Source organism: Pavona decussata, unplaced genomic scaffold (genome assembly GCF_977016875.1).
Source record: "Pavona decussata unplaced genomic scaffold, jaPavDecu1.1 SCAFFOLD_180, whole genome shotgun sequence".
NCBI lineage: Eukaryota > Metazoa > Cnidaria > Anthozoa > Scleractinia > Agariciidae > Pavona > Pavona decussata.
The window spans coordinates 152,440-179,764 of record NW_028145590.1 but is presented as its reverse complement, the minus strand read 5'-3'; the positions used below and the strand labels follow the sequence as shown (position 1 = coordinate 179,764).

The following is a 27,325-nucleotide window of genomic DNA, read 5'->3' as shown; positions in this document are numbered from 1 at the left end:
TTATACTATTTATCTACATTGAGATTGCAGGGTGTTCGTTTATCACGTATATAAGAGTCTAATAGCTCCATGTCTTTACAAAGTTGATCATTATTGTCATTCGCTTTCGAGAGCTTTGGCCTCTTGCAGTTTTTCTTTTCAGCTCCGTTGCCTCCTGACTGAAAGACAATTATTATGTTCTTAGAGCTGACATGTATCTCCACTGTTTTGTGGGTAAGCTCGCATCTGCATGGTAGATATTATTAAAAGCTAAGACAGTCGGTAACTGTCATGCGAGTCTCTAAGATGCTTCAGCGATTCCTTCTGGCAAGTGTTTAGTGTTTGTTTTCACAAAACAATGCAAAACATTCTGGCAATCTGAATGTTCCGCTTGTGATTTCACTGTTTTCGTAAAACGGACTATCCAGTCGCCACTCGCCGTCGGGAAAAATTATAAGGCGAACAACCTGAGCCCGAACCTGAGCCAGTACTAGAATCGAACATAAGGTTCTTCGAGTGGTAAATGAAAAGGGCCAACCTTGGTTCATTTGTCGTGGGTCCTTGTTCCACAAGAGATTCAGGGAAGGGAGACAAATCTGACACGAGAGATCGCACCTCGCAAAAATAACCCGCACTGCTTACAACTTGACTCCATTCCCGCAGTGCAGATTTATTCGACGCCGCCCGCAGATATTTTAGTTCTTGTCTGAGCTATAGGCTTCGTCGTAAGGCTTTCTTTACTGAAGCGCTCTTGTCGACTAAAGAATTGTTGTGACCTTCCGGACCTTCCTCGGCTGCCGGAGACGAACACGTAGCTGACTCTTCAACTTCTAAACTGGGTTCCTTTGTTTTAAAAGGATTTTTCTATATCCTGCCCGGACCTCTTCATTGTTTAGCGATACTATTTAAGGCCTATTTAACCATTGTGAAAACCGTCAGAGAAATATATCGAAGGGACTCGCGTATATTCGCACTCCGAGATAAGCTTATGCAAAGGTGGGCCGCAACTTTACATGTAGAAAGTAAAGATGAAGCGCATGGTATTGTGGGAAGGCCATCTGATGGAAGGGTAGATTGGAATGATGGAAAACGACAAGCGAAGAACGGAATAAAGAACCAAAAAAATCGTAGCTTGGCCACCATTTTTTTTAATCAGAGTTGTTTCGATGCGGACGTCACCGGAAACAGTAATTTTCGCGGGGAAAGGCGTATCTAAAAATAAAACTACTTGTGAAAACGCCGTTGCACAAATGTAGGGAAGTTGCACGGTAATGGGCTCCTGTGAAAGCTTTATTGTGAAAAGACCAAAAGCAAAACAGTCAATATTCTTTATTCAATGAAACATTCCAGAAGCTATTCCTATTTATTGTCTAATAACGCCAAAAAAAAAATTGAGCCAGTGGTTTAGTTTAGGGTTGTACTGCACATGAGACTCGGCAAGTTTAAGGTTAAAGGTTTACTTGTACTTAGAAAAAAAAAAAAACAGTCACTGCACAGTTGATTTCAATGAAATGTGAAAGGAAAACCCTTTACAACACTTGTTAAAAACATGCATCACAAAACAAGAAAAACTATGTTTAATATCAAGTTGAACTAGTTTCCATTGTTTTTCTTTGTTTTATTCCAATGCACTACATTGCATGCAGTTCAATGGGTTGGAAAGCCCTTGTCGCTGCAGTCCTCTTACAAAGCTCCTTAACCGCTTTCCTAAACTCTTGCATTCTTATGGCATATATCAATGGATTGACTATAGAATTAGCGTAATATAACAAAGATACCGTTGCTTTGAGTTGAAGGAACGCTGCACGAGACGTATGGTTCGAAATATATTGTGCAATTATCATCCAGATAGATAACGGCAGAATGGTCAGGATAGAGACCACGGTAACTATGCTTAAGGTTACTGACAATTTCCTTTCTGACGTAACTGCAGTACTTCTGACTTTTATGATAATAATAACATAAGAAACAGTTATGATAAGAAGAGTAAGGAATGTGTAACATGCAGTTGCATACTGAACTAACTGACCTAACGCGAACTCTTCAAGAACAAACATCATCGATACCAGAAGCAAAGTTATCATCCAGCTGCCAATAATAACTTTGAAGTAAAGCCATTTCTCAATTAAGCAGTGCCTAAAGGGGAAAAGTGTGGCGTGCAACCGCTCTAAAGAAATTAACGAGAGGTTGGCTTGAGAGGCTGCGGGGAATATGTTGATCGAGGTGAAAATGATGAATTCTTGCCAGCTGAAACCGTGTCCGTCATCGGAATACGGGGGGAATATTTCCAATGGTCCTGTCACTGCTCCCACCAGTAAATCAGCCACAGTCAGGTTTATTATCAGATACGTAGTGCGCTTGCGTAAGTGACGATTTCTTGCAAAGGCGACGACAGTGAAAACGTTGATTATAGCTATCACAATACATTCAATGAGTAAACCATTTTTCCACGCATTTTCCAGCTTTTCTAAAGAAGGATCTTCAGTAGCGTTACCAACCATGCTTCAATAAAACTTAAACGTTCCTTCTCCTCGTGTTAATTCGTTGTAAGCTGAAGATAGGAACAAAGTAAAGAAAAAGAGGTTCAGTCGTTTCTTACAGTAGCACTCTTAGAGTAATATTTTATTTCCTAGACTAGACCTTTCCGGCTTTTTAATTAATTTCAGTGATTCATTCTTTTTTTTTTCCCGTGGTCGGTGTGGTTGTCTCGCAGTTGTTTTGAGAGACATGAGCTAAGCCAGTGTCCATAAATGATCATAGCAATGCCATAAACACGTAAATTAAAAACCATGAACGTTTGTCAAATGGGCCGGGAATGGTCTGTCTGTAAGAAAAAAAATTCACATACTATCCTGACTTATTGAACAGCAGCTCCTCTAAAATATCAACAATAAATTTACTTTCTGCGTCTAATTCCACAATTTTTTCTAAAAGTGTTTGATCAGTTGGTTATCATTCGTAAATCGTCGCTCCGTTTTCTATTTCGCCGGATCGTCGTTTACAGAAATCATGATAGTGACATAAAAATTCGCAATGAATTTCAATAAAATGATGATTTTATGCCTTGTTTCTATAAAGCATTCAGTCCTTCAGCCGAACAGTCCGACAAATAATCTCTACAAAAAGACAGCTGTTTTCATAGAGATTTCAGTCCTTAAGCTCGACAGTCGCAAGAATATTCTCTAGGTAACGACGAGTTGCTTCAAATTTAATTCAATGATGTGATGATGTAATGCCTTGTTTTCATAAAAAAGAAATCATTCCTTAAACTGAATAGCCCCACCAATATTCTTTTAGGAAAATACGGTTACTTTAAAGTCTCCAACTCTATCCAAACGTATCAATTTTGCTATGGCGAAGTGTTCAATTTCTTGTTTCGTGTAGGATATTTTCGACGCATTTTGCCCTATTAGTCGATCAACGCCAAACTATGTCTAAGGCTGCTTCAGTTGAAGCTTGTCCTTGACATCGTAAAGATCTACGATTGCGGTGAATTCTTGTTTTGATAAGACGGTAATTGTCCACATGAAGTTGTTAGGTGTATGTAGATTAATTTCGATCAAACATGACAACGTATGTTATTTTTGTGCTAAAACATCAGCTGTACCCATATGGTATAAGGTGAAAGCAAGAATCTGATTGGTTGACTAATTTCTTTAGTTGTTTTTATCCTTCACTGATCAATTTGTACGTTTTGATCGCGAGGGCATCGAATTTCGTGCAAATCATCGCTCACTAGATATTTGGCGTGGGAAATTGGTTCTTTTCTCTGAACTAGACGAGGATGAGTTGTTAATTAACAGTAAACAGATAGAAATACGAATAACTAAACAGGAAGTGTACCAAGTATAGACTTCTTTGTAACGAAATTTTTCTGGGCTGTATTTTTATTCAAAAGATAAATTGCTTGAATTAATTGGACAACTATCAATCGAGGCACACTAAACTTTCCCAAAATGTATCTTAAGTATAAACAAGGAACTACAGTCAACTCTCTCATAGCGACGACTTCTCGTAAGCGACCACCTCCCGTAAGCGACCACTTCGTAAAAAACCGTTTTCTTTCTCTGTTCATGTCTGTTAAATACTGTTTCAAGAGCTCTCTCGTAAGCGACCACTACTCAAATTTCTTAAGGGACCGCGACCCCGTTTTTGGCCAGAAATTACACATATTCTTTTGTTTTCTGTTTCCAGTAAGCGACCACCCAACATAATCACGTATGATCGTCAGTAAATCATTACTCAGAAGAAACAAAGGTTTAATTTTTAATGACGCTTCCCCGAACTGCTGACAGATAATAACAGTTTACAGACAGAGAAGATGGCTATAATTAGATCTGTAGGTAAACGGGAATTGTTACAGTGATCTGTTCCACGATGTTATACAAAGTTTGATCAAGAGAATGAATAGATGTGAAAAAATCAAATAAATTAGTTTCTATTTGCCTAATTTTAGCTGTTACGGTAATATTTTTATGTAATTAATTAATCAATCCAGTATTAGGCTTAGTTTGTTGATCTTTCCCGTAAGCGACCACCTCCCGTAAGCGACCACTTTGTCGTGCCCCAAGGGTGGTCGCTTACGAGAGAGCTGACTGTACTAAAAATGACAGATGCATAGCTAAGGTTCTTTAAAAACTGAGTTTAAAGTAAACCATACGGTTTCCTTTTGTCAACTCTTTTGTCATTTAGCCATCTGCATTAATAAAGAGGAGCATCGTCTCATAACTTGTTTTAGCCTCGTAGTTGTCTTACCTGCTGTAGAACAACTGACTTAACTGATGTGCTGAACGATTGCGTTTTTAAAAAAGTATTCTTCCCTTGCTTAAAATTTTTACTGAATGATCCAGCTTTCCACATCACCCTGTAGCTCAGTGGTTAGCGATCGACCATGTATTATAGGGATGGGTTTGACTCATGTTCAGAAGGAAGATAGTTCTTTCAAAATCGTGACTCGTGGAATACTACATCTTTCTTTATATTCTATTATTTGAGCAAAATCGTCACTTATTGATTCGTTTCATCGCTATTTATTCAGAGTATTTATATATAACTCGCCGCTCAACTGAGAGGTTGCCTTCAGTAGATCGTCTTTCTTACTAACAGTGATCGTCGGGGACTGAAATTTTACTGGAATGTTAACAGAGAAGCACGAAATAACAATCTCATGTCAGGTTTGTTTGAATGTTTCAGCCTTGCAACAGCCTAACAGCATATTCACTAGGAAACGACGCTAACAACAAACTGAATTGGAGTTTATTAAACGATCGGCAAACGCTAGCTCTAAAACGCGAGATATATCTCTGAAAGGATTTTACTACTTGATTGGCTTGTAATAAAGTATTGCTACTCACCCTGCTTCTTGATAACGTGAATAATGCCAACTTGGCTCCAAATCTGTCTTTAACTGGCGAGACTGAATCTTGCTACAAACAGGCGGCTCATTTGCATCAAATAAGCTCTTCTCTCGATCACGTTTAGTAGACATGCAAATTTTCATTGGGACTGGGTATGTTTTTTTTTTTACCCAGTCCAAACTCTTACAGCCTGCGTGCAGACGTCCCACATTTCATTTCCTTGAAGCGGAAAAGAAACGTCTAACGCAACGCCGTTGTTAATAGTGTTTCAGTATCCTTCTATTTCTCTAGGAAAATGGATTAGGTTCCAATTGGTTGCTTTGCACCTGCGTATCGTTAGTGAACAAAGGAACGGACGAACAAGTGTCCATCTAATATACCAAGAAATCACGCAAAAAATACGTCTAAAATACAATAAAATTACAATGCAAAATCCAACAAGAGGCTAAATAATGCAACGTTACAAGTTATACTTAACGAAACTGCACCTTTCTATAAACATGCCGCTAATTTGCATCTCTTCTTTTGATCAAAATTGATGGACAAGCTGTTGCAGCCTGCGTGCAAACGTTTCATATTTCCTTTCCTCAAAGGGGAAAAGAGGCGTCTATTACAACGCCGTTGCTAATGATATTTCTGTATCCTTCTTTTTTACTAGGGTGCAGAATTAGGCTGTAATTGGTTGCTTTAAATTACTGAACGAACAAGGAAAGCTTCGATTGAGCGGACAAACGAACGGATGGACGAACGGACAGACGAACAAATAGAGCGTCGGACAAAATGTCCATCAAATTTACCAAGAAATCATGCAAAATATTAGGTACAAAATACACTGACTAAAATTACATTGCAAAATATAGAGACTAGAAAATACAACGTTTCAACTTATACTTAAATTTGTGAGAAGGAAAATTAAAATTATCATTCGTTTTCCTAATGTAACGGTAAAGCGTAAAGAATCAACTCTGATTGGCTATCGCCACGAATTACTTGCGGCATAATCTTAGGGCGGCTTTCCATTGACAGATAATATATATATTTCGCCAAGCCTAAAAGCGGAGCTCCAATTTTTTTTTCATAGCATTTATAGAAATCTGCTTATCGTATGGACGTAGTTCCTCATCCTTTTTAAAGTTATATATATTTTTAATACATAAGTAGCAAACTCCCCATCAACAATGTAATACCAGGAGCCCATGATCATCGGCTCCTTGTAATATAGAGAGCACAATTATTTAAGGCTGATTTTTTGTAACAGAGGGCATTTTTTTCTTTATTTTCCTTTTACCGAGCAAGGGTTGGTGATTGGTTGATCTTTGCGCTTGTACCCCAATCTCGTCCACAGAGCCCACGCGCGTTTTTGAATGGGAATGAAATTCCTAGGAAAATCCATAATCCTTAAATAACAAGGATTGGAACCAGGTTTGTGGGCTCGCGAGAATTGGCACCCCCACCAAACCATGTTTTCGCGAAAAGCGCTGGGCTCTGAAATCTGGTTTGCAGTCCTTGTTATCTATAGTCTCCTTCGCAGCCGTTACAAGGGTCGTCACGCAACGCTCCTCCCCACGGAGCGTAGCGTGACGACACTAATAACGGCTGCGAAGGAGACTATGTTATCTAAGGTCTTCCGATTCCTGATCCTGGACTCCTAGTACCCAGATTTGGCGGCAATCATGTTCGCAGAGCCCGCATTACCCTTATCCAGCGGAACGGGCGCTGGATAAGGTAGGTACTTCATATATGGTAATTATTTGAGGACATAATAATTACCATATATGAGGTACCTACCCTGGATAAGGATAACGCGGGCTATGAGTACGAGCGAAGAGGCGATTTACTGTAGTTGTCTTTGCTAGTCTTTGCTTCTAGAGATTTGGATAAAACAGGATAAAAGTAGCAGTGTTCAGACATCTTCCTGTATTAGGATGGTGGATAAAAAAAAAGGATTAATTTCTGCATAAGTTTTCAGGTTTGGAAGCATCGAATTTTTCCTACGCCTCATCTTATTTTCCTGCACGACTGTGTGGAAATGTTCCGTTTTGACAGCAGATTTGAAGGAAAACTTTTAGTGTGATAAGCTTAAATGTCAAAAGTAGAAGGGGTTTTGCTGTGTCGGTGGAAGGCGAAAGGTCCGACAGCTCCGTCAATCAAGGAGGTAAGATAACTTCAAATCTTTATGTATGCATACACACCTTTAAACTGTTTGTAGTGTTGTTTTTTTTCTGACGAGGGAGCAATTTTCAAAAAGAAATCTTTAATCAAGATAATATTAAAATTGCAAGCTAATACGGACAATAGTAGGCCAGTGTTGTTATATGAATTCATGTGGTCTACTAATACTAGGAGATCGTTCCAAACTGGTACACCGTGGAGCAATTGAAAAACGAGTCATTATAAGTTATAGGGATTTACAAAATATTTAAAATTTCATCTTTTTCTAGTCAAATTGAGTGATTTTTTTTATGTTTAGGTTCTGTTTGAGGGAGATGCGCATTGGAGATGTTTGAATACAGGAGAAATATTTCAAGTCAAATTAGCTTTGTGCCATTTTTATATTTTCTTATTGCACGGTTGTAGCTCATTAATTCAATAAATTAGATTGAAAAGCTCATTTTTAAAAATTTCTGTTATTCCCAGGTTGATAGCTATTCTTGTGTGCTTACTTTGGTTTTTGTATAAACTCAAACTAAATGGTCAGTTCCATGCAACTGATATTAATTTACAAGAGAGTCAAGATGTCTTTCTTGCTCTTAACTTAATCTAAGAATGCTGTATAATTTTTGCCATTTGTTTCGGTAGGGATAGGAAAACAGGAACCTTTCATAACTTCCTGTCAATCACATTAGTTCCATTGTTTTGAGAATGCAAAGTGATACCGTTTTGTTCAGAGAAACCACAGCAGTAATTGGCTGCCTGTTATTCTTGATATTGTAAAGTCAAAACAACAATCACTTGTGAATTCCTTTTGCTACTTTGTATAATGGAAACTAGTAATAATCAAAAGTGGATCAGAGAGTGCGTTTGATAACCTTGATCCTAGCGTAGGTTCTCTCCTTTGCCAATTTGGTGATGATGTCATCTGCCCCTGCAAAATCTACAGGGGTTGCCAGATATACACATGTATGTCCCAATATCCTTTCATTCATGGCAATCAACTTTGGTTCTCCCACACAATCTCAACTCCAATCTGTGTAAGGAGTGTGTTCTTTCTATGTTGAATGCAATAAATGTCGTAAGTCTAATTATTCAAGGGAAAATTTTTTTTTTCAGTCCCTAGTCATTTGTACCTGGTTTTAAATTAAGTTAGTAAATTGTTTGGCATAGAATCAAATAACAATTGTGTATAAATCCTCTACTGTCGCTGTCAAAATCTTTACCAAAAAAAAATCCATCACGCAGTTATGGGAGCCGGTTATCCCCAGCAGTTTTTCTACACTTTGCTACACGAGAGTTAACTTGGAGTAAAGTTGGAAATAACACAACAATTAAGGGATAATGAAATTTTGTGTTGTGCAGTACTGACTATACAACTGAGAAATCAGGGAATTATCCTTGGAGTGTAAATTTCTGTGTGGGAAGGAAACCACTTAAATTTTGCATTACCCTAGTAAGGAGATTAAGGACCGTGCCTACTATTGTTACTGTGCATACGTTCTGCGCATCTCGAGATTCCTATGGGTGGTGCCTACTAATACAGGAATATTTTTGCGCGGTTTAAAACCCATGATACGGAGAAAGCAGAACTTGACAAATGCTTTTGGTATCTCATAAGAAAATTGGGGGTAACCATGTATTTTTCAGAAATAATTAGGCGTCAATTTAGGAAAAAATCCCATACATTGCTTTATATTTTGGCGCTTTTTAGAGATATTATTGCTTAGTTATCTCTGAAAAATGCATGGTTACCCCCAATTTTCTGTTTAGATTCCAATAGCCCTTGCTAACATCTGCTTTTCCTGCATAGTTATAAACCAAACAAAAATACTTCGGTATTAGTAGGCACCGTCCTTAATTTTGGTCCATCAGTGATAAAAAAATCCTGGGGTCATAGGTTTTAGTCCATCAAAGAGTTTTTCTTTACCTTTCATGGACCACAATTCCTTACTGAGGTAACACTGAACAGAAAACTAAGCGGTTTCGTTCCACCACAAAAATTTAAACCGCAGATTTTATTCTCTGGTTTCTCAATTAAGGAGCAGGCCTTGTTCCAACCCATTAACCTTTTGTCCTTACAAGCAAAATCCCAATTTAAGAAGTCATTAGACCGCTAAACACTTCACTCCTGCAGACTCATCACTCCAGTTTATGGATAGCACCTCATCTGAGAAGTCCCATTCATTTTTACACAGCAAAATACCTACCATGTATCATAACATTAATTTTAATAAGCATTCTCTAAAAAATATTCCTTACTTTAATTTTCATCATCCTGGTTTTCTGAGAGAAAAAAATAGAAGGAACAAGAGTGCCTAAAGAGAGTTGAGTACATGTACAGCAATAGTACTCTTCTGAATTCACAAAATGATGTACAACATATACTTTGCTTGAAATATAATTTGCAAATTAAAAGCATTATATCACTTTATTCTCCAAAACAATAAGTGGATTAAACTATTTTCATATAAATAAAGATTTTACATAAACCCTGGACAGAATGGAAAAGGGAAATAATATTTACCTAGTGTTTTTCCTTAAATGTTACTGAAAAAGTTATACCAGACTATGTGATAAGGTGTGGAAAACCGTAGCACTGGTTACTGCATGTCACAAAACCCATGAAAATTAACAGTTATTATTGGATATTCAAAAGTAAGTAAAAGAAAACAATTTACTTGGCATATTAACATTTTTATAATAATGTTATGTGACAACCACTTCAGTGGAAGTTCTGTACCAATTTTTTTTTAACTTCCTAGTGAAAATGAATTTTGTTCAAAAAATAGGAGGCAAAAAACTGACTGAAGCAAATCCAAGAGAATTTTAACAACTATTTGTTCTTGAAGAATTGGGAGTGCTGAAAAACATTGAGAGTTCAAATAACTAAGATTGCACTGTAAAAATAAATAACTGTACATATTTCATAATTCATTACCCACTACCAAGTTTTAAATTTTTCTTTCAATTAAAAGAGATGGCTGGTAAGAAGTTTGACCTTGTATCTGTTAAATCACAGTCTTCAAAAGAAGCCAGGGTCTGGTTGCATTAAACATGGCCTGAATATCAGTCATCTCCTCTCTAGATGATTGGTGAGAGATGGGAAACAGCTGATATTCAGGCTTTGTAAAAAATATATATATTTATTATAACCAAAGGTAAGGTGAGATTTTGTCTTACAGACAGTGCAACAAACTCAACCGGGGCCACCGATAAAACCGACACTTTGAAATTTAAAGACATGTTCTCGTTTTTGATTGGTTTACCAACTACCAAAGCCAGACTCCTTTGTTGTAAACGTGACCTATGATTGGCTGATCAATGTTGGGTGGCCCCAGTTGAGTTCGTTGCACCGTAAAGTATACAAGGAATGCCCCTTGTTCAGCATATTTCTGTAGCCTCCATCAATTGAATAGTTATAATATAAGAATGATTGAGTGACAGTGCTAACTGCTGCTTAACGTGCAGCTATTGTAGGCCCAGACATCCAGTGGCCAATCTCTGTTGTATACAACATGCTAGAGCAATAGCCCTGCCTGGCCAACTAATTAAAATCTTTACTGCTGAAGAAAAATTTTATATGCTCAGCGAGTGCCCATTCAATTTGGTTCCTGCCATCACATCAACATTTATCAAAAGGTAAACAATTTAATACACAACTGGATCTATCCCTTGATGGGAAAAGTGCACAAAAACGTTCACACAAGAATGGATGATTTACAAGTTTATGAACTGCCTCAACAAGAACGTCCATTAACAAAGTGATTCATGAGCCAAACTGTGTTTTCATCACATCTGTCATGATCTGTGATGGTAAATAAAAAGCTTACATCAATTTATTTTTTGCTACAGCTAAAACACAAGATCTAAACCTACCAGTAAAGGTTACACCCTCTGTGCATGGCTTTTGTGCCCAGGCAGTGGCAAATCTAGCCTCCTACGCAGACGTTCTTAGGGGTTCGTCACGCGTTCCTGCCCCACGAACGTCTGCTGAAACGAACAGCCACTTCCGTTCGTCGACTGCGGACCAATCAGGAGTCGTTTCCCAATTTTGGGTAAACTCGTGTTTGATATTAAAAATATTACCCTAGACAGGATGGCGGAGCTTAAATGTGGTTTTTGGTCATGTGTGCCAAACGTTTGGTATAAGGGAGTTGAATGCGTATCAAAGAGAAGTCATAGTGCAATTTGCGCAGAAGAAAACTGATGTGTTCGTAAACCTTCCAACTGGTTATGGAAAGTCACTTATTTATCAAGCTCTATCGTTTGTTTACAATTCAATTCATGAAGCTGCTGGTCACTATTTGTTGTTGTGGTTTCGCCGCTTGTAAATCTTATGAAAGACCAGGTAGACAAATTGGCAAATATTGGAATTCTTGCCGCTTCTCTCAGTGAAATCACTGAAGAAAATGCAGGGTGTTATGGAAGGAAAAATTTCAATCGTATAAACTATATGCACGTCCGGAAGCGAAAATATCTCCACGGGTGATGATTTCCGTTGTTTCGCAGCATGTACTTGTCATAATGAGTCAATGCTGATTGGTCTGTTCAGACAAAGGCAATTTGCCGACGAACGGAAGTGGCTGTTCGTTTCAGCAGACGTTCGTGGGGCAGGAACGCGTGACGAACCCCTAAGGACATCTGCGTGTGAGGCTATGGCAAATCTTAAAACACTCCTAAGTGAGGGTTCATAATTTAAGCAGATGGGGGCCTATGATGATTTTTAAATTTTTCCCTAAGTTCACGTTTTGGATAATGCTATTGTTTGATGAGGTCAGGTTTACGAGATGCCGAATTGTCCAGAATTTGCAAGTCTGATTACCACATCAGGATTCATCGAGCACACGAAAGCAGTGACTGGGGGGAAGCTGGCTGGAAAGGACTAATCCTGCAGGTGGCTGAGATGCCATTACCAATGGCGGTTCTATAAAATGGAATATTTTCAAAGATTTCATGACAAATCAGACCACGAAATTTAGAAGACGACTGTGACTAACTCACTATGAAATTACGAAGATAAAGAATGAAAAGAAATGCATGGAGGGTTGCTCATGCATGACATAGCGTTGCACATTGACGATGCACCTGTTGTCAGATTACATAAGGGAATTTTTAACAGAGAGGGAGGAGAAGGCAGGTTTTTTTTTCAACAGGACCCAGCTAATCAAGATTACTTGAAGGCATCTGAAAGTTCAAAAAAACATGTACCTGGCTATAATTATTATTTTGCAACAATTTGTGGCTAGAGTTATACATGGAAATTGTCAAAGACACCTGCAAGGTTAAGAAAGAGCAGCAGTGTGCTTCATGTGAAAATGGTTGGCTGGCTCCATAATGGGCAGAATTCCATGCCCTTTCCTGGATAAAGAGAAGTTAAGGTACAAATTAAAATGTCTTTGAATCTCCGGCTACTTCTTTAGATGGAACAGCATGACCAGTACTGTTGATGACTTTACGCCTAATTCCTTCAATGAAGGAAAGCTGAACAGAGCGACAGAAATTGCAGACTTTTCTTCTACTATAGTTTGCGGTTTTTGTGGTTTCTGAGGAGCTAGTGAAAATATACCTACATGTATAGTGCATTCAAAACATCTCCATTTTTCCAAAGATTTGCAAAGTCAAGCAACCATTGAAAAGCGATGAAACAGAGAATGAGGATAACAATTGGGAAGAGTTACTACTATCTGGAGGGTTAAAATCTCTTTTTTTTTTTTTTTAACTCAACACTCTCTTGAAAAAACACTCCCTTCCATACAAGAAAAAAATTGAAAAATGAAAAGGATTGTGCTAATAACCAGTCATCTACAAGAAGCAAACGGGACAGACATTAGCGACAATGAAAGTCCCAGGCCAGCGTCTTTTACAAGCTAACAAACCCACATCTGATGATCATGATAAAAAAGGTGGAGAGCTGACGACACTGTTGTTGTGGGTGAAACATGGTGCAGTGAAACTGAGGGGATGCTGAGTGAGAATGATGATAGTGAGTGTGAATACCATTGCCGGCAAATAAAAAGTGCAGCACTAGAAGTGGACACACTGCAGTCAATAATTATTGGTAAATCGCTTAACCCTAAATAGTATAGAAAAGTACTTAGAATATTGTTAGTTCTTAACTGGAAGGGGTATTTTGCAGAATGCTGAATGCCGAATGTTGCATTTTACGCCACCTATAACAGTTTAGCAGTAAGGTTACCGTATACCTTTAGGGGTCTTTCGCGTCGAAGCAATGTAGCATGTCCGGTTTAAACTGTAGATGTAAACCCCTATATCAAATTAAATTAGCTTATAGAGCTGGCTTAATCAAACTAAATCAAGAATTTTGAAATTAAATGAATTGTCGAATTTTTTACCACCTCTAAATGTGAGCATCCGAATCACCTTTTAAACGGCTACAAGTCAAGTGAATTTTGTTTTTCGCTAATTTAATTTGCTCCTCAGTTTCCGGTACACCCAAAGCGCAAAAAAAACATGTCTGCGTTCTGTGATATTGAATTGCAGTGAAAAGTTACAGAACATTTTCAAAATACCATTAAAGAAATGTGAAGTGTTCGTATAAAATCACTTGGAGAAAAAATATTTCAAAAGAAAAAATTGGCGACACGTCTTTGTTCCTTATATGTTAAACTAGCTACTGTCCAAAATTGAAGGTAAACAAACAAATTCCATTTGAGTTTTAGCAAGTGCCCCCTTCAAATGAAAAAATTGATTCAAGAAAACAGCGCTAAAAATTCGACAATTCATTTTATTTCAAAATTCTTGGTATAGTTTAATAAGCCGGCTCTATATAAGCTAATTTGATGTGGGGGTTAGGTATCCACAGTTTAAACCGGACGCTCTACATCGCTTGGATGCAAGACACCTATTAAGCAACAAACAAAGTTATGAAGGTCTAAGCACATTTCTTTTCTGTTTAGGGCTAACACTGATTATACAGACAGTTAGCTTTAGTTTGTTGTTATGGCAGCCATTGCATTAAAGGACTTCTAATATAGATTCAACATTTGGTGTTCTGCAAAATACCCCTGCCGCTTGAAAATTAAACCTTAATTCTACTCGGCCTCATGCAAATAAAAATACTATCGGCTATACAATAAGGTACATTAAGGTGTACATGTAGTAAGTAAGGTGTCCTCTTGAAACCCGAGAACCCATTTCAGCAGAACTGACATTCTTAAAGCTACATGGATGTGAGTGGGGGGTACAAAAAAATATCAAAATATTATGTACATTGTACAGGAAAATATTCAGGACGGGATTGGCTATTTATCGAGTTTTGATAGTTTTCTTCACGCTCAAAGTATTATTTTGTTGTTATCATTCTTTTTAGTTTTAAAGATGATTGAGGCGAACTGTCGCTGTCTTAGGCAAATTTTTTTGATCAACCATAAACCTCAGAGAAAAAGGCTACACTAACCATGAAACAGACTTAAAATATACATGTAACCTAGAGTAATAAATGAAAAAAAAAAACTGGGATAATTCACAACAATCAGAACAGAGATAAGCTAAATGACGATCTTCAAAAATTTGCACAAACAAGCGAACAAATTTTGCGTACGCTTGATGTTATGAATGAAAATGAGGTCACACTAATGACTAATTTTACATTCGCTTTTAACGTTCTTTGAAAAGGCATATCCTATCCTTTAAAGTATTTGTGTTTGTTCTCTGTGAAGATTGTCAGAAATAAATGCAAAAATTAGAAATATATGCGAGAAAAACTTGTCAGTAGTTTATGCTAGCTATATAACGACAACAAAGTGTTTAACGAGACGTTTGTTTCACTGACTATTTTACTAGTGAGAATCAAATTTTCTTACATGAAGGAAAAAAGGAATGAGATTAGAAAATAAAACTCCAGGGGAAATAACGAACATGGACCGAAAAATGAGCTCAAGAAACTTTTCTGAAGTTAGCAGTAGCTTAAGTTAAACATGTTGCAGTGTGAACACTGCCAAAAATTAAGTTGCAAAAGTCGACAGCAAAGTTTTGTCAACAAAATCACATATAACACTTAAGCTTAAATATACTCGCCTCTTTGGAAATAACCAGTCCTTTTATTCCATTGCTGTTTTTTTCGTTCGTTTTACAACGTTAACTGAGCAAAAAGTTTCACTTCAAGAGGAAAAATCCAACGTTTCTTCGAGGATCAGATCCGCTGTTTATAATGTGCCGCCTCTAGAACAGTCCTTTTTCGCCGCTGTTCGCCTTGCTCTTTTTCCCGCTGTTGGAAAGCAAAATTGGACCAGATTAGCAAATAAAACGCCAAGGGATCGAAATAATGAACATGAACCGAAAAAAAAAATGAGCTTAAAGGAAAACTCTGAAGTTAGCAGTATTAACTGCGTGTCAACACAGCAAGAAATCAATTTATTGCAAAACAGCCGCAATTGAGCAAAGTTTTGTCTACAAAATCACATGAATATACATGTACTTGCCTCTTCTGAGAATAGCCAGTCCTTTTATTCCATGGCTGATTTTTTCGTTCGTTTTACAGCGTTAAGTGAGCGAAACGTTTCACCTCAAGAATGAAGAGGAAAAATCCAACTTCTCGTCGCGCGGGATCGGAGTAAAATGATTCACTTCACGATCGGCGACGCTAAAAGTAGGAACGGTGGAACGGCGGAACGGCGGAATGGTGGAAAATCACTACAAATCCTAAAGCATAGAACGGCGGAAATCACCCCAAATAAACTGTAACCTTGACCCTAACCCTTACCCGTTCCGTGTTCTTGGATTTGGGGTGATTTTCTGCCTTTCCACCGTTCCGGTTTTTAGGGTTGCCCCTTCAAGACTCACGGCGCCTGCTGTTTATGATCAATGCCCCTTCATGTAAATTCCCGCCGCGCATAGTCTTACTCTTTCTCCCGCTGTTGAAAGGTAAAATTTGGAGGAGAGCGGATGAGATTAAAAAATAAAACTCCAAGGGAAATTTTAAACATGGACCGAAAAAAAAATTAGCTCAAAAGACTGCTCTTAAGTTAGCAATAAATTAAGCTCAAGTTTAAATTACACGGCGTGTCAACACTACAAGAAAACAAGATCTTGCACGATACGGATAGCAATCCAGCAAAGTTTTGTCAACAAGATTACATGAATATACTCGCCTCTTCTGAGAATAATCAGTCTTTTTATTCCATTGTTGATTTTTGTCGTTTGTTTTACAACGTCAAGTGGACGAAACGTTTCACTTCTAGAGGAAAAGTCCAACGCGCGTACGTTTCGTAGCGCCGGATCGGAGTAAAATGGTTTCACTTCAAGATTCTGATGACGTGCCAGTCAATTTGTTTCCTCCACCGCTATACGTCTTGCTGTTTCTCCCGCTGTCGGACACATAAATTGACTTTGTATTTTGTCGTCTTTAAAATTATGTTTTGCTTTTCTTTTTTCTAACACGCAGTTGGCGATGCAACTTCCCGCCGAAAAACAAGAAAAACGCAGGTTACCACACAGGTTGACTGTGGCATTTCACAGTGGCTTACATAGAGGGGCGGAAGGACGTACGGACGCCGGACGGACAGTGACGTCATAACCAAACCAAAATTTCTCGCGTTCACGGGTTACCAAATTCTCTTAGCTATGGGGCTCCGCTGCGCGCGCCTGTGGCGCGCGCGAGAGCTCCGCTACAAACCTGTCAACTAAACATGTGCAATTGTGTGTTTTAAGCAAAGGAAGTATAGCAGAGGTCTGCACGCAAGGCTATATTTTCTGTCCGAGTGACTTTGCTAATTTTCTGATTTGACCGAGACGAAAGTGATATCATTCGGTGGAAAATCCGCGGTTTGTTAAATTGTTTTTTGTTATTCTGATTTATAAGAAATGTTTACCCCGTCCTATTTATTATTTATTATTTATTTATTTACTTATTCATTTATTTATTTATTGATCCATTATTTATCTGCGTTCCCGGAACGTTTACCCGGTAATTAATTTTTCATAATTTGCCCAGTCAATTCCCACACATTTCACGCATCTGAAAGGGAAAAGAATTGAGCGATTCGAAATCGAGGTACCACATCTGAATTGTAAATAAGTACTAAATAATTCATCTTTTTTCTCTCACCTCTTTCAGCACGAGGAACTTGAAATCAAGACGGACAACGGTAAAACCTTTCTCTGTCCTTACAGTTGTTCCACGACAAAATGTTTCAAAACACTGTGGTTAAAGTTACGGTTTATTTCATGGAGCATCCATACTGCGATGACAAACTTCATACACGTTAAGTTGAAGCTGTCTTAAATTGATGGTCGGAAATCGACGGCGTGCCAGAACATTCAACGTGGAAGAATTCAAGATTCTAAAGGTATTTATTCGAGATCGCTTTTCTTATTTTCCTCGCGTAGGGCTTTATCAAGAGTAAGAATTTGATTTTCTGAAACGTGGAGTAGGTAGATAGTGTTGTTTCTAAGACTTTGTGGTTTTAGAAACCGACCTTTGTATCAAGTTCTGAACATGTCATATGACTATCGGTATAGACGGTATAATTGCTACTTCCGCTGCCCGTTGCATTGGAAGCTATGGCGTCCCAGGTTTAAACCCGGCAAGGTTTTTGCACAGCCCTATACATCTATCATCTATAAATTTTGCGACCCAAACTGTATTCATGCTCGTTCTTTGCGTAAAGGGTTAGTATGCCAGTGCTGCATGTATAATTAACGAATGGGTCCGTCAGTGCAGAAATCGTTCCATTTTCTTAAATTAAATTCGAAAGGTCAAGACATTCCGGCAGGTGAACAGGGTATAGTTCAGTTTATAAACTTGATCCTCACAGGACATTTTGCAATCTTGTATACACGCATCTTGAAATTTTCTGCGACGGGATACTAGTGCAATTATACTTCTGTCATTTCAAATCCCATACCTTTCATTTAGCGTGCTCACTTGCACGATATGTGACTCACTTGATGAATTACCCCTTTCAGTACATTAAAGCATTATTTGTTTTATTCCTTGTTATGTAGATGTAGGATTTCTTGTGATTAGTATAGGCACACTTGCAGACGGACAGAATTCCTCTGATCTCAGGTGAGTAGTCTTCTTTGTATCGCGAATTCCTGTCTTCGGAAAAATTTTGTGTACACAATAGGAAGCTTATAGATTTTCTTGAATTACTATCTTACTTTTTAATCATATTTTAATTTACAAAATAAATAGATGAGCCTTTTTGATAAAACTCCCTCTACCCCTACCCTCCCACACCTCCCCTCCTCGGTCAATCATATCACAGACTCAAAATGAATAAGTGGAAAAGTGATTTACCAGGGGGAAGGGGGTTGTGGAGTAAACATATACTCATGCGGCTCTTGTTTCCTTCCATGCAGATACCACGCACAGAATGGCTCAATCTGGAACTTGATCAGGCTTACCAGAGACGCAACCTCAAAATAAAGGTCTATTAAAAGGTGAGATATTATAATTACCTTGTCCCTTGCGGAGTACTCAGAATCAAATTTTTCCAAATATTTTTATATAATCAATTGTTAGAAGTTTTAGCCAGAGTTTATACATGTAATTTTATTTCTGTGCTCATTGTCACGCCAACAAAACTAGAACTTTTTACTAGTGCTATTTAATACCTAGAAGAAATTTTCACCGTGCTTATGAGAGAGAGACGCCATTAATTATCGAGGGTAACCCCAGCAGGGTATGTCCCTGCTATCAATTGCAAGGTTGTTATTTGCTTTTAGAAAGTATACGTTGATAAGTCTAAGTTTATTAATAGATGTTTTCTGTCCTGGATTTTAGTTGCAAGTTTATTTTCAAGTCAAGGGACAACAACAATATCAGTAAACAGAGTGGACTGGACTGCAGAAAGCGGTTGGAGGACTGCAGGAATCAGTTAGAACCGAGGTTTAATAGTTGAAACTTTTAGCTAACTTAATTGATGGTTCAATTGTTCAAAACCCGCATTAGAAGTTAATCCAGATTATGGCTTTGGTTTCACTTGCCAAAAAAGGTTAGATGAAGTATTTCAATCTAATAAAAATTAAGCGTTGTACAATTCCCAAGTTATGTTTTAGTTGAAGATTAATCTCTGATTCCAAAAAAGAAATAGTGGAAATTTTGAAAACTGAATTTAGAATTGGAACTTATTCTGGATTAGCACGATCGCGCTTTAAACACTTAGGCCATGGTCTCCATAGTTTCACTTATAAGAAGGTCTGACTGTGTGAGCTTATGCTCAATTCTTGGATATCAGGTAAAATTCAATTTATTTCTCATCCTTAAGATTACCACTTCACTGCGGGAGAAAACAAAGAGAAGAACAACTTCACAGATTTGATTTGAATGTTGCACTTTAGGGTTTCATTCACAGCCGCAAAAGCTGGAATCATTAGAATCATTTTCCAAAGATTCCGGTAGACTCCTGTTACACTTTAGGCTTTCATCCTCGGACTTCAGGTTTAGAACGAACTTGAAACGCATGACAAACGGTGCCATAGGAACGTACTGCTCAAACATTTTCACTTGAATAGTCGTACTTCAACTTAAACCTTAAACCTTACTTTAGACTGAAAAGCTAAAACCTTCCTCTACAGCATAATAAACAACACCACAGAAAAGTATTGCTCAGTAACTTTCATTAGGATGGTCACACTTCAGGATTTCATCCACAAACTCAAAAGTAAGAACCACCTTGTACAGCATAACAAACAACACCACAGGAAAGTACTGCTCGATAGCTTTCATTTGAATGGGACTCACTCTTAACGATTTCATCCACAGATTCAAATGTTAGAACCACCCTGTACGGCATAATAAACAGCACCACAGCAAACTACTGCTCAGTAGCTTTCATTTGAATGATGTGAACACTTTAGGATTTCATCCACAGCCTGAAATGTTAGAACCACCTTGTAGAGCATAATAAAAAAAGCACCAAAGGCAATTACTGCTCGATAGCTTTCATTTTTTAGCATTCCGTCATATGAATTTCGAGAGTTCTTCCTCAGACTCAAAGGTGCAACCGTATGGCATGACTCGTAGGTTCACTCCTGGAGTGAAAGGGTAACGTAGCATTCAGGCAAAATTCACGCGATCAGTCCTATCATAGGGACAGAAAAGGAAAATTTCTTAGCTATCAGGAAGAGAGCAAGTTCTTTCTCAGATAATAGTTAGAGCCCAATCAGACCTTTTTATAATAAGATATTTCGCCATAGAAGTAACGTTATTGATTGTCAACATGATGCCTGTTATTTTCGCGATGGTTTATTTTTGCTCATTTTGCGATGAGCAAGAAGATTACGATAGCAGAACTGACGCGAAAAAATTATCATTGATGACAGGCAAATTATAGAAAAGAGGAAACCCATAGAGACAGGGGGGTAATGGCAAAGCGAACGACGAAAAAATTATGTCCACCGACAAAATCAAGAACAAGACTAGACCGAAACGATGACTGATTAACTAGAAACCAGAGCAAACTGGTACGACAGAGTGTGGGAGAAATAACGGATAAACCTCGGAACATGAGATACAGGACGGAAAAGACATCAGCAAAAATCCATAGCAAAGTAACAGAGAAACTATATTAACAAACCAGAGGAGAACACAAATGTGGCAGGAAAGATGACAGCAACATAGAAAAGGACTGAGACTGATATGTCCCAAAAAGATGACAGAAAAAAAGAGCACGTCCTAACAGAAATAAGAACAAAACATGAACACAATATAACAGAAACTCTGTTAAAAACCTCAAAGAAACAATGACAAAACATGACAAGGAGAATGCAAAATTCTAGAGAATCATAAGAAAACATGCACAAGAGAGAGAAAAACAAGAACAAAGCTAAAGAAAAGGGATCTAACATGGCAAAATAACTACTAAAACGACCAAAAATAAGAACATAACGTAACAGAAATTCTCAGTTTAAAAACTTTAGAGAAACAACGGGAAAACTTTACAACAGGAGAATATAAGCTTCTATAGAAACACCAGAAAAGCGAGATAGAAAAAAAACAGGAACAAAAGTAAAGAAAATAAGAACCTAACATGGCGCAAAACAAAAGAAAAAGTAACGAGAAAGAAGAGCGATCAGGATGGCAGGAAAAATAATAACACCATGTGGTTAGAAAAGGCAAGGAAAACGACAGAAGAACGACATAAAAATGAACAAAAACATGACAGAAATATGAGAACAAAAGTGTAAAGAAGAACAAACGATAACACTTTGAAAGAACGGGGGAAGGAATGTGGGGTGGGGGAGTGAGAGAAACAAGGCAATTGTGACAAACAAACATTTGGGGGGGGGGGGGGGGGGATAAAGAAAACAACTTTGTGGAATCAAACCAACATTTCAAACTTGTTAGGGAAAAGTAGCATAACTAAATTTTAAGACGCGAAACAAATTTGGAACGAAAGATAGGAGCAAAATAGAATAGGAATGAGACTTAAATGTCATAAAAACAGAAAAAGATAAAAATAGAGAAGCGAGACAATTGACAGGAATAACGCCGATAAAGACCGACTAGGATTCGTGACAGACAGCATGACTAACTGCAAGGAAGTCAAAGATTAGGACAGAACGATTCTGAGAAATGATAAAGACCTGACAAAAACCCGACAAAGAAAGTTACAACCGTTTGTAAAAGAGTCGGGATACTCATGAATTTTCAATGCCCTGAACGTGTCTGTATTTTCCCAAGACCTTTCAGTTTTGGGAAATGGAGGGCCAACAGTAGTATGTCCGGAATGCTTGGGAGAATTTTATTCATATATGCAGCGGCCCTGAGTTAATGAGGTTGTTCAGGGGTCATCTAAACCGGTTTTAAGCGTTGAATGAGTTGATGTGACACGTGGTAGATATAGGGAAGGGTTTGATGAGATGCAAGCGATCTAGGTGTAAAAGGGATTTATAAGATACAAGTGTATGTATAATTTGGAGTTTAGTTGGGTCACCTTAACCGGTTTTGGTAGATATAGGGAAGGGTTTAATGAGTGCAAGACATCTAGGTATAAGAGGGATTTATGAGATACAAGTGTATGTATAATTTGGAGTTTAGTATATAAGGTGTACTGTACTTTGGTGGTACGTTTCCGCCCAACCAGCCAGTTTCGCTACATGTTTAAGTGTATAGAATCCTGCGCTAGGTTTTTGCAGTGCGTTAAACTCGAAAAATTTCGTTCCTCGTTTGACTTAGGCGTAAAACTATTTCTGTGAGTGTATCATTAGGTTGCGAGTTAAAGTTAAAATCCTTATTCGTTCTGAAGCAAATTATTACCGCGCGCGTATGGACTTCCGCTTCTTGTTTGACTTAAACGTAAAGTATTTTGTGTAGGAATGTGTTGCAGTACGCTTCGCTTCTCAGTTAGTTTCGCCTCTTGTTTGACTTAAGTGTAAATTTTTCTGACATTGTATCTGTAATAACACAATTAAGTTTCGAGTGAAATTCAAAATCTTTGTTCGTTGTTGCGCGCACATAAAATAAAAACGTGTGTTCAAAAAAACCGCGCGCGCAAAGTTACGCGAAAAGTTTCGCTACGTGTTTAAGTGTATAGAATTTGTTTTCTTTACAGAATTTGGAGGAGTGCGTAATTTGTCAGGAAGAAGGCTGGGATATCGAGAAAATACCATGCTGCGGACAACCTATGCATAGGGAATGCCTGGACACCTGGAGGTTAACATTACTTCCAAGTACCTCCAGGTGTCCGCACTGTCGGACGGAGCTGCCCCTTCCTTGGACCATGGAGGAAATGGTCGCGCTAAATAACTTCATGTTGGACTGTTAAGAAGTAAATTATACTTATTCCCATCGAAACTTTTGATATTAAAGTGTCAATTGAGTTTATAACTCACGCTCGAGTGAAATGGTTAATTTAACCCAGCGAATAACTCAATTGTTTTCTTTTTTTTTTTTTTTCTTGTTTTCTCAGAATTGCTGTGCACTTCACCCTCACAGGGCCGAAGACCTTTTGTGCGTCAAATGTAATTATTTTTTTAGAGCGCTAACCCAATACCAGAAAATGGATTTGGCCGTAAAGCTGAGGTCCTTAGTGCAATGCGGGCACGAAAATACAGAGGAATGTGACAGGTGTCCACCAATTAATAGATCTATTGTAGAAATGTATTTAAGTCAACCTTTTTAATTTTTGTTTATTAGTATTTTCAATAATTTATTTTTATTAGTTTTCTATTCTACAAACCTTTGATACGTAATTTTAATAATCAATATTTCACAGTCTTTATATTTTTTTCTTGAAAATAGTATTAGTGTTTTAAAATAAAAAATAGTAGATCATATTTTTTATTAGTTTAGTGTTTTCGATTAGTTTCTTTTTCCAAATGTAGTAAAATAAATTGTCATAAAATGTAAATAATACTGTTTTTCCAAATAAGTTTTTTAAATTCAATTTTGTAATTTTAATAATTAAAGGCAGTTTTTCCATTCAATGTTGTTTCTTTACGGTGTCATTTTGAATACTCAATAAGGGTAAACAAAACCGGTTTGACTAGTTTTTTCTAGTGGGTAGGCATTTTTAATAAATACACTCAGGAAAACTGGTTTGAGCCTGTTTGACCATGACGTTAGTCTCTTCTCATTGGTTCATCACTCGTCCTTTGTTCTTTCCCTATATATTTGCGATACCACCCGGCTGGTTGGGCGGAACCGTACCACCAGAGCACAGTACACTTTACCCCAAATAATAAACATTAGCTAAACTCCAAATTATACATACACTTGCATCTCATTAAATCCCTCTTACACCTAGATGGATTGCATCTCATTAAACCCTTCCCTATATCTATGACATGTCATGTCAACTTATTCAATGGTTTTAGGGAACAACCGCTGCATATATGAATAAAATTCTCTTAAGCATCCCGTATAGACTACTCCCATCTGAACGCCGTCTGATTTAGATGTCACGCCCACAAAGGTGTGAAACGAAGGAGGATCTTCCCCTTTTGTAGCGGAACTTCTTGTTTAAAACATATTTACCTTTCAATTTCACTGTTATCGACACAGCTTTGATATGTTAGACAAGAAACTCTATCAACTAGTACATATTTTTTTCTAAAAACTAATATCATTTTGTCGGAGGTTTTTTCAAAGAATCAATTTTCATTATTTGCTCACGTAAATCGATACCGCATTGTGATGTTAGGAATTCGACGCCATATAAGATGTTTCTTACTAGCTGTAAGGGCTGGAGCTAGGAACAAGTTTCTCAAGGAAATCAGGTTAATTTCTTAAAGATAGACTTTCGTAATAATTGAACATCACAGTCCGTTTTCAAATACCATAGCATTAATAGATACACAATAATAGAATTTTCCTTAAACTGGCACACTAGTGGCTATCCGTCATTATGCTTGGGCATCTGAAGGAAAACATTTTGTTAGGAGAGAAAATCAATAGCTGATTATAGTTGCTATATTTTTGAGGTTCTCGTTACAAAATAACGAATTGTACTATTGGATCTTTTAGCACACGTAAGAACAAACCATATTTAGCCATGTTTAATATTAAGCCATTCATATTTACTCGCATTTACCCACTAGTTGTCCGATAATTTATCCACTTGCTCTTATATTAGAAAATATATTTAACTGTCTTATTCGCAGTCTATTATTGCACATGTAACCACTTGAGTGTATTGATAGTTAGCTATAACTACATCAGGGAATTACCAGTCATTCGTTCGTTTCCAGGACAAAAACTTAAGTGTTACTTATTTTGCTCGGCGAGGACGCCTCGATGTAAGGAAGGACGATTGTTACGAGAGATTTCGCTTTTCATTTGGAATAGAATACATAATCAGGTAGTAACAATAACTTTGAGATTTTGAAAGGAATATTTAATCAACTCAGCATGTGGACAGGAGAAGTGGTCATTCTCGGTCGCATTAACAACCGATTTGATATGTGTTTTATCGTTCGATATTTTACTTGTTTTCGTGTTTGCTGCTCCATATTTGGCTGTTTATCTTATGTAATTTTCGCTTATAATCATTCGTTTTCATTACAAACCAGAATAGAGTTTTCAAACAAAGAGTTCTTATTTTAATTTATTCCAGTTAACGGCTGGCTTGTACACGTGTAAGAGTTCATTGTACGTGGCTCATGTGCTTTGCTCGATCACACGAGTCCTTAACCTTTGCGCTGTAATCTTACGAGTCAGCAATTCTTTTGATGTATGCTTAGTTTCTGCAATCAAAGTTCAGTTTCCTTTGTCACGGATATAGTCCGGAAAAGTACTCTCCTTATAAGGAACTCTCAACAATTAAGCGCACGTGAAAGTAATATATTCTTAAGTAACAGTTTCTATTTTGTGCTTGTGATATTACGTTGTTGTTACATCATCAAGTCCTGTAAACAAAAGAAAGTACTTTGACCTTTTGTAATCGGTAGGTTTACGAAAGTTTACGTGGGATTTTCATCAATAAATTCATCAAAATCAGTCATGCCTGGAGAAAACAATAGGTTGTAATTAGCAGTGCAATGACCTGCACGTGCAGCGATGATTTTGATAAAATTATTCATAAAAAATAATTCCACAAAACATTGCGGTCTTGTCTTTTAGTTTGATTTTAATCCGACAACGTTAATTAAAATAGCTGTATAAGCGCAAAGGTTACAATAGGCCATTTTACAGTTGTGTGTTTAGTGACCTGGCCTTGGATTGGAAGCGAGGCTGGGGTGACCTTGTTTTGATACAGAACTCACTTTTTTCATATGTAAATGCAAACTAGTTAGCATAAGAACAACATGATCTACGTATGAAAAGCAGTGAGGTTTGTATCAAGACAAGTTCACCCCCAGCCGCGCTTCCAATCTAAGGCCAAGTCATTAAGCACACAACTGTAAAATGGCTTATTGTTAATCGGTTACATCGTCGTTACATTCAACATAACGTCCAGTTTGCGCGCTTGGTTACATCGAGGTTAGAAACGCAGTGCTGAATAAACCTATGCTGGATTGAAGAAGATTGTTTATTCTCTGCTGTTGGTCGAGTTCCAGTTGGCTAGATCCCTGTACCTAAGAGTTGTGACGAGCTCTATCTTGCTAGCGAGCGAGTGCTCTCAAACTAATTCCCCCCGATATTGTCAAGTCGCCGTTGAAGTTCAATTTGTCTCTACTGTGCGCTCGAGCAAGGAAAAACCCGTCGTCACAATTTGGTTACCATACTAGTTTTCAAGATATTTTGCTCAACGGTACTAAATCCAGCTTCACAGAGCTGGTTTTCAGAAAAGGGACTGAATAACATTTAGCAGTTACATATAGCAGCTGATAGAAACTTAGACTTTGCGCAGTAGAGTTGCACACTTCAAAAGATAGGAAGAACTTAAAATGGTGAATAACGTTTGCAATGAAACCCAAAGGTATTGTTTGATGCAATGATACGAAGCACAAAGACGTCATAGCCGCTAGCGAACCGGGCATTATCCTGCCTGCATAGAGACCTAAACGCTGGTAATTAAGACTCGCCTCAGCTCTGCTCGCAGGAAGTGACTTCCTCCACTTTCTTTTGCTTCTACATGGAAATCACGCAGATCAATGATCTGCCTTGCGTTATTTTATGCCCGTGATACTGGATACTTGGCACTTCCCGACCCCCTCCCCCTTCTCCAACCCATCTTTCTGGATTGGATAGACCGTGAACCTTCCCTTTCCTCCGCTGTCCCACCCGTTCCCCTCCTTCTCTCTCGCTCTTTATTGAATTGCAGTTTTAGTTGTTGTTCTAGACACTTATTACCACTCTCCCTCACATTCCTCCTGAAACGCTGACAATCTGTCTCATTTCTAAAAAGCACTGCAGAGTCAGTTCCGAATAATACCATCTTTCAATATTTCGAAAGGTAAAACATTGAAATCCAGCTCAAACTGTC

The 27,325-nt window shown here is 37.8% G+C and overlaps 2 protein-coding genes and 3 long non-coding RNA genes across 5 annotated transcripts in view; 3 read left to right on the top strand and 2 right to left on the bottom strand.

Moving 5' to 3' along the window:
• LOC146463081 (uncharacterized) overlaps positions 1-27,325 on the top strand; it is a 195,745-nt gene that overhangs the window by 32,200 nt on the left and 136,220 nt on the right. The window lies entirely within an intron of this gene.
• The window catches only part of LOC146463086 (uncharacterized), a 340,798-nt gene that overhangs the window by 278,394 nt on the left and 35,079 nt on the right, over positions 1-27,325 (bottom strand). The window lies entirely within an intron of this gene.
• On the bottom strand, positions 1,611-2,524 carry LOC146463091 (uncharacterized). The gene has a single exon (XM_085084731.1). The coding sequence runs from the start codon at positions 2,478-2,480 to the stop codon at positions 1,611-1,613; it is 870 nt and encodes a 289-aa protein (XP_084940857.1). The 5' UTR covers positions 2,481-2,524.
• Positions 7,023-7,947, top strand: LOC146463090 (uncharacterized). Its single transcript, XR_014856949.1, has 2 exons — positions 7,023-7,491; positions 7,807-7,947. It is a non-coding gene; the product is annotated as an uncharacterized LOC146463090 (long non-coding RNA).
• LOC146463089 (uncharacterized) lies at positions 17,571-18,895 on the top strand. The gene is made up of 3 exons (XR_014856950.1): positions 17,571-17,797; positions 18,456-18,519; positions 18,816-18,895. It is a non-coding gene; the product is annotated as an uncharacterized LOC146463089 (long non-coding RNA).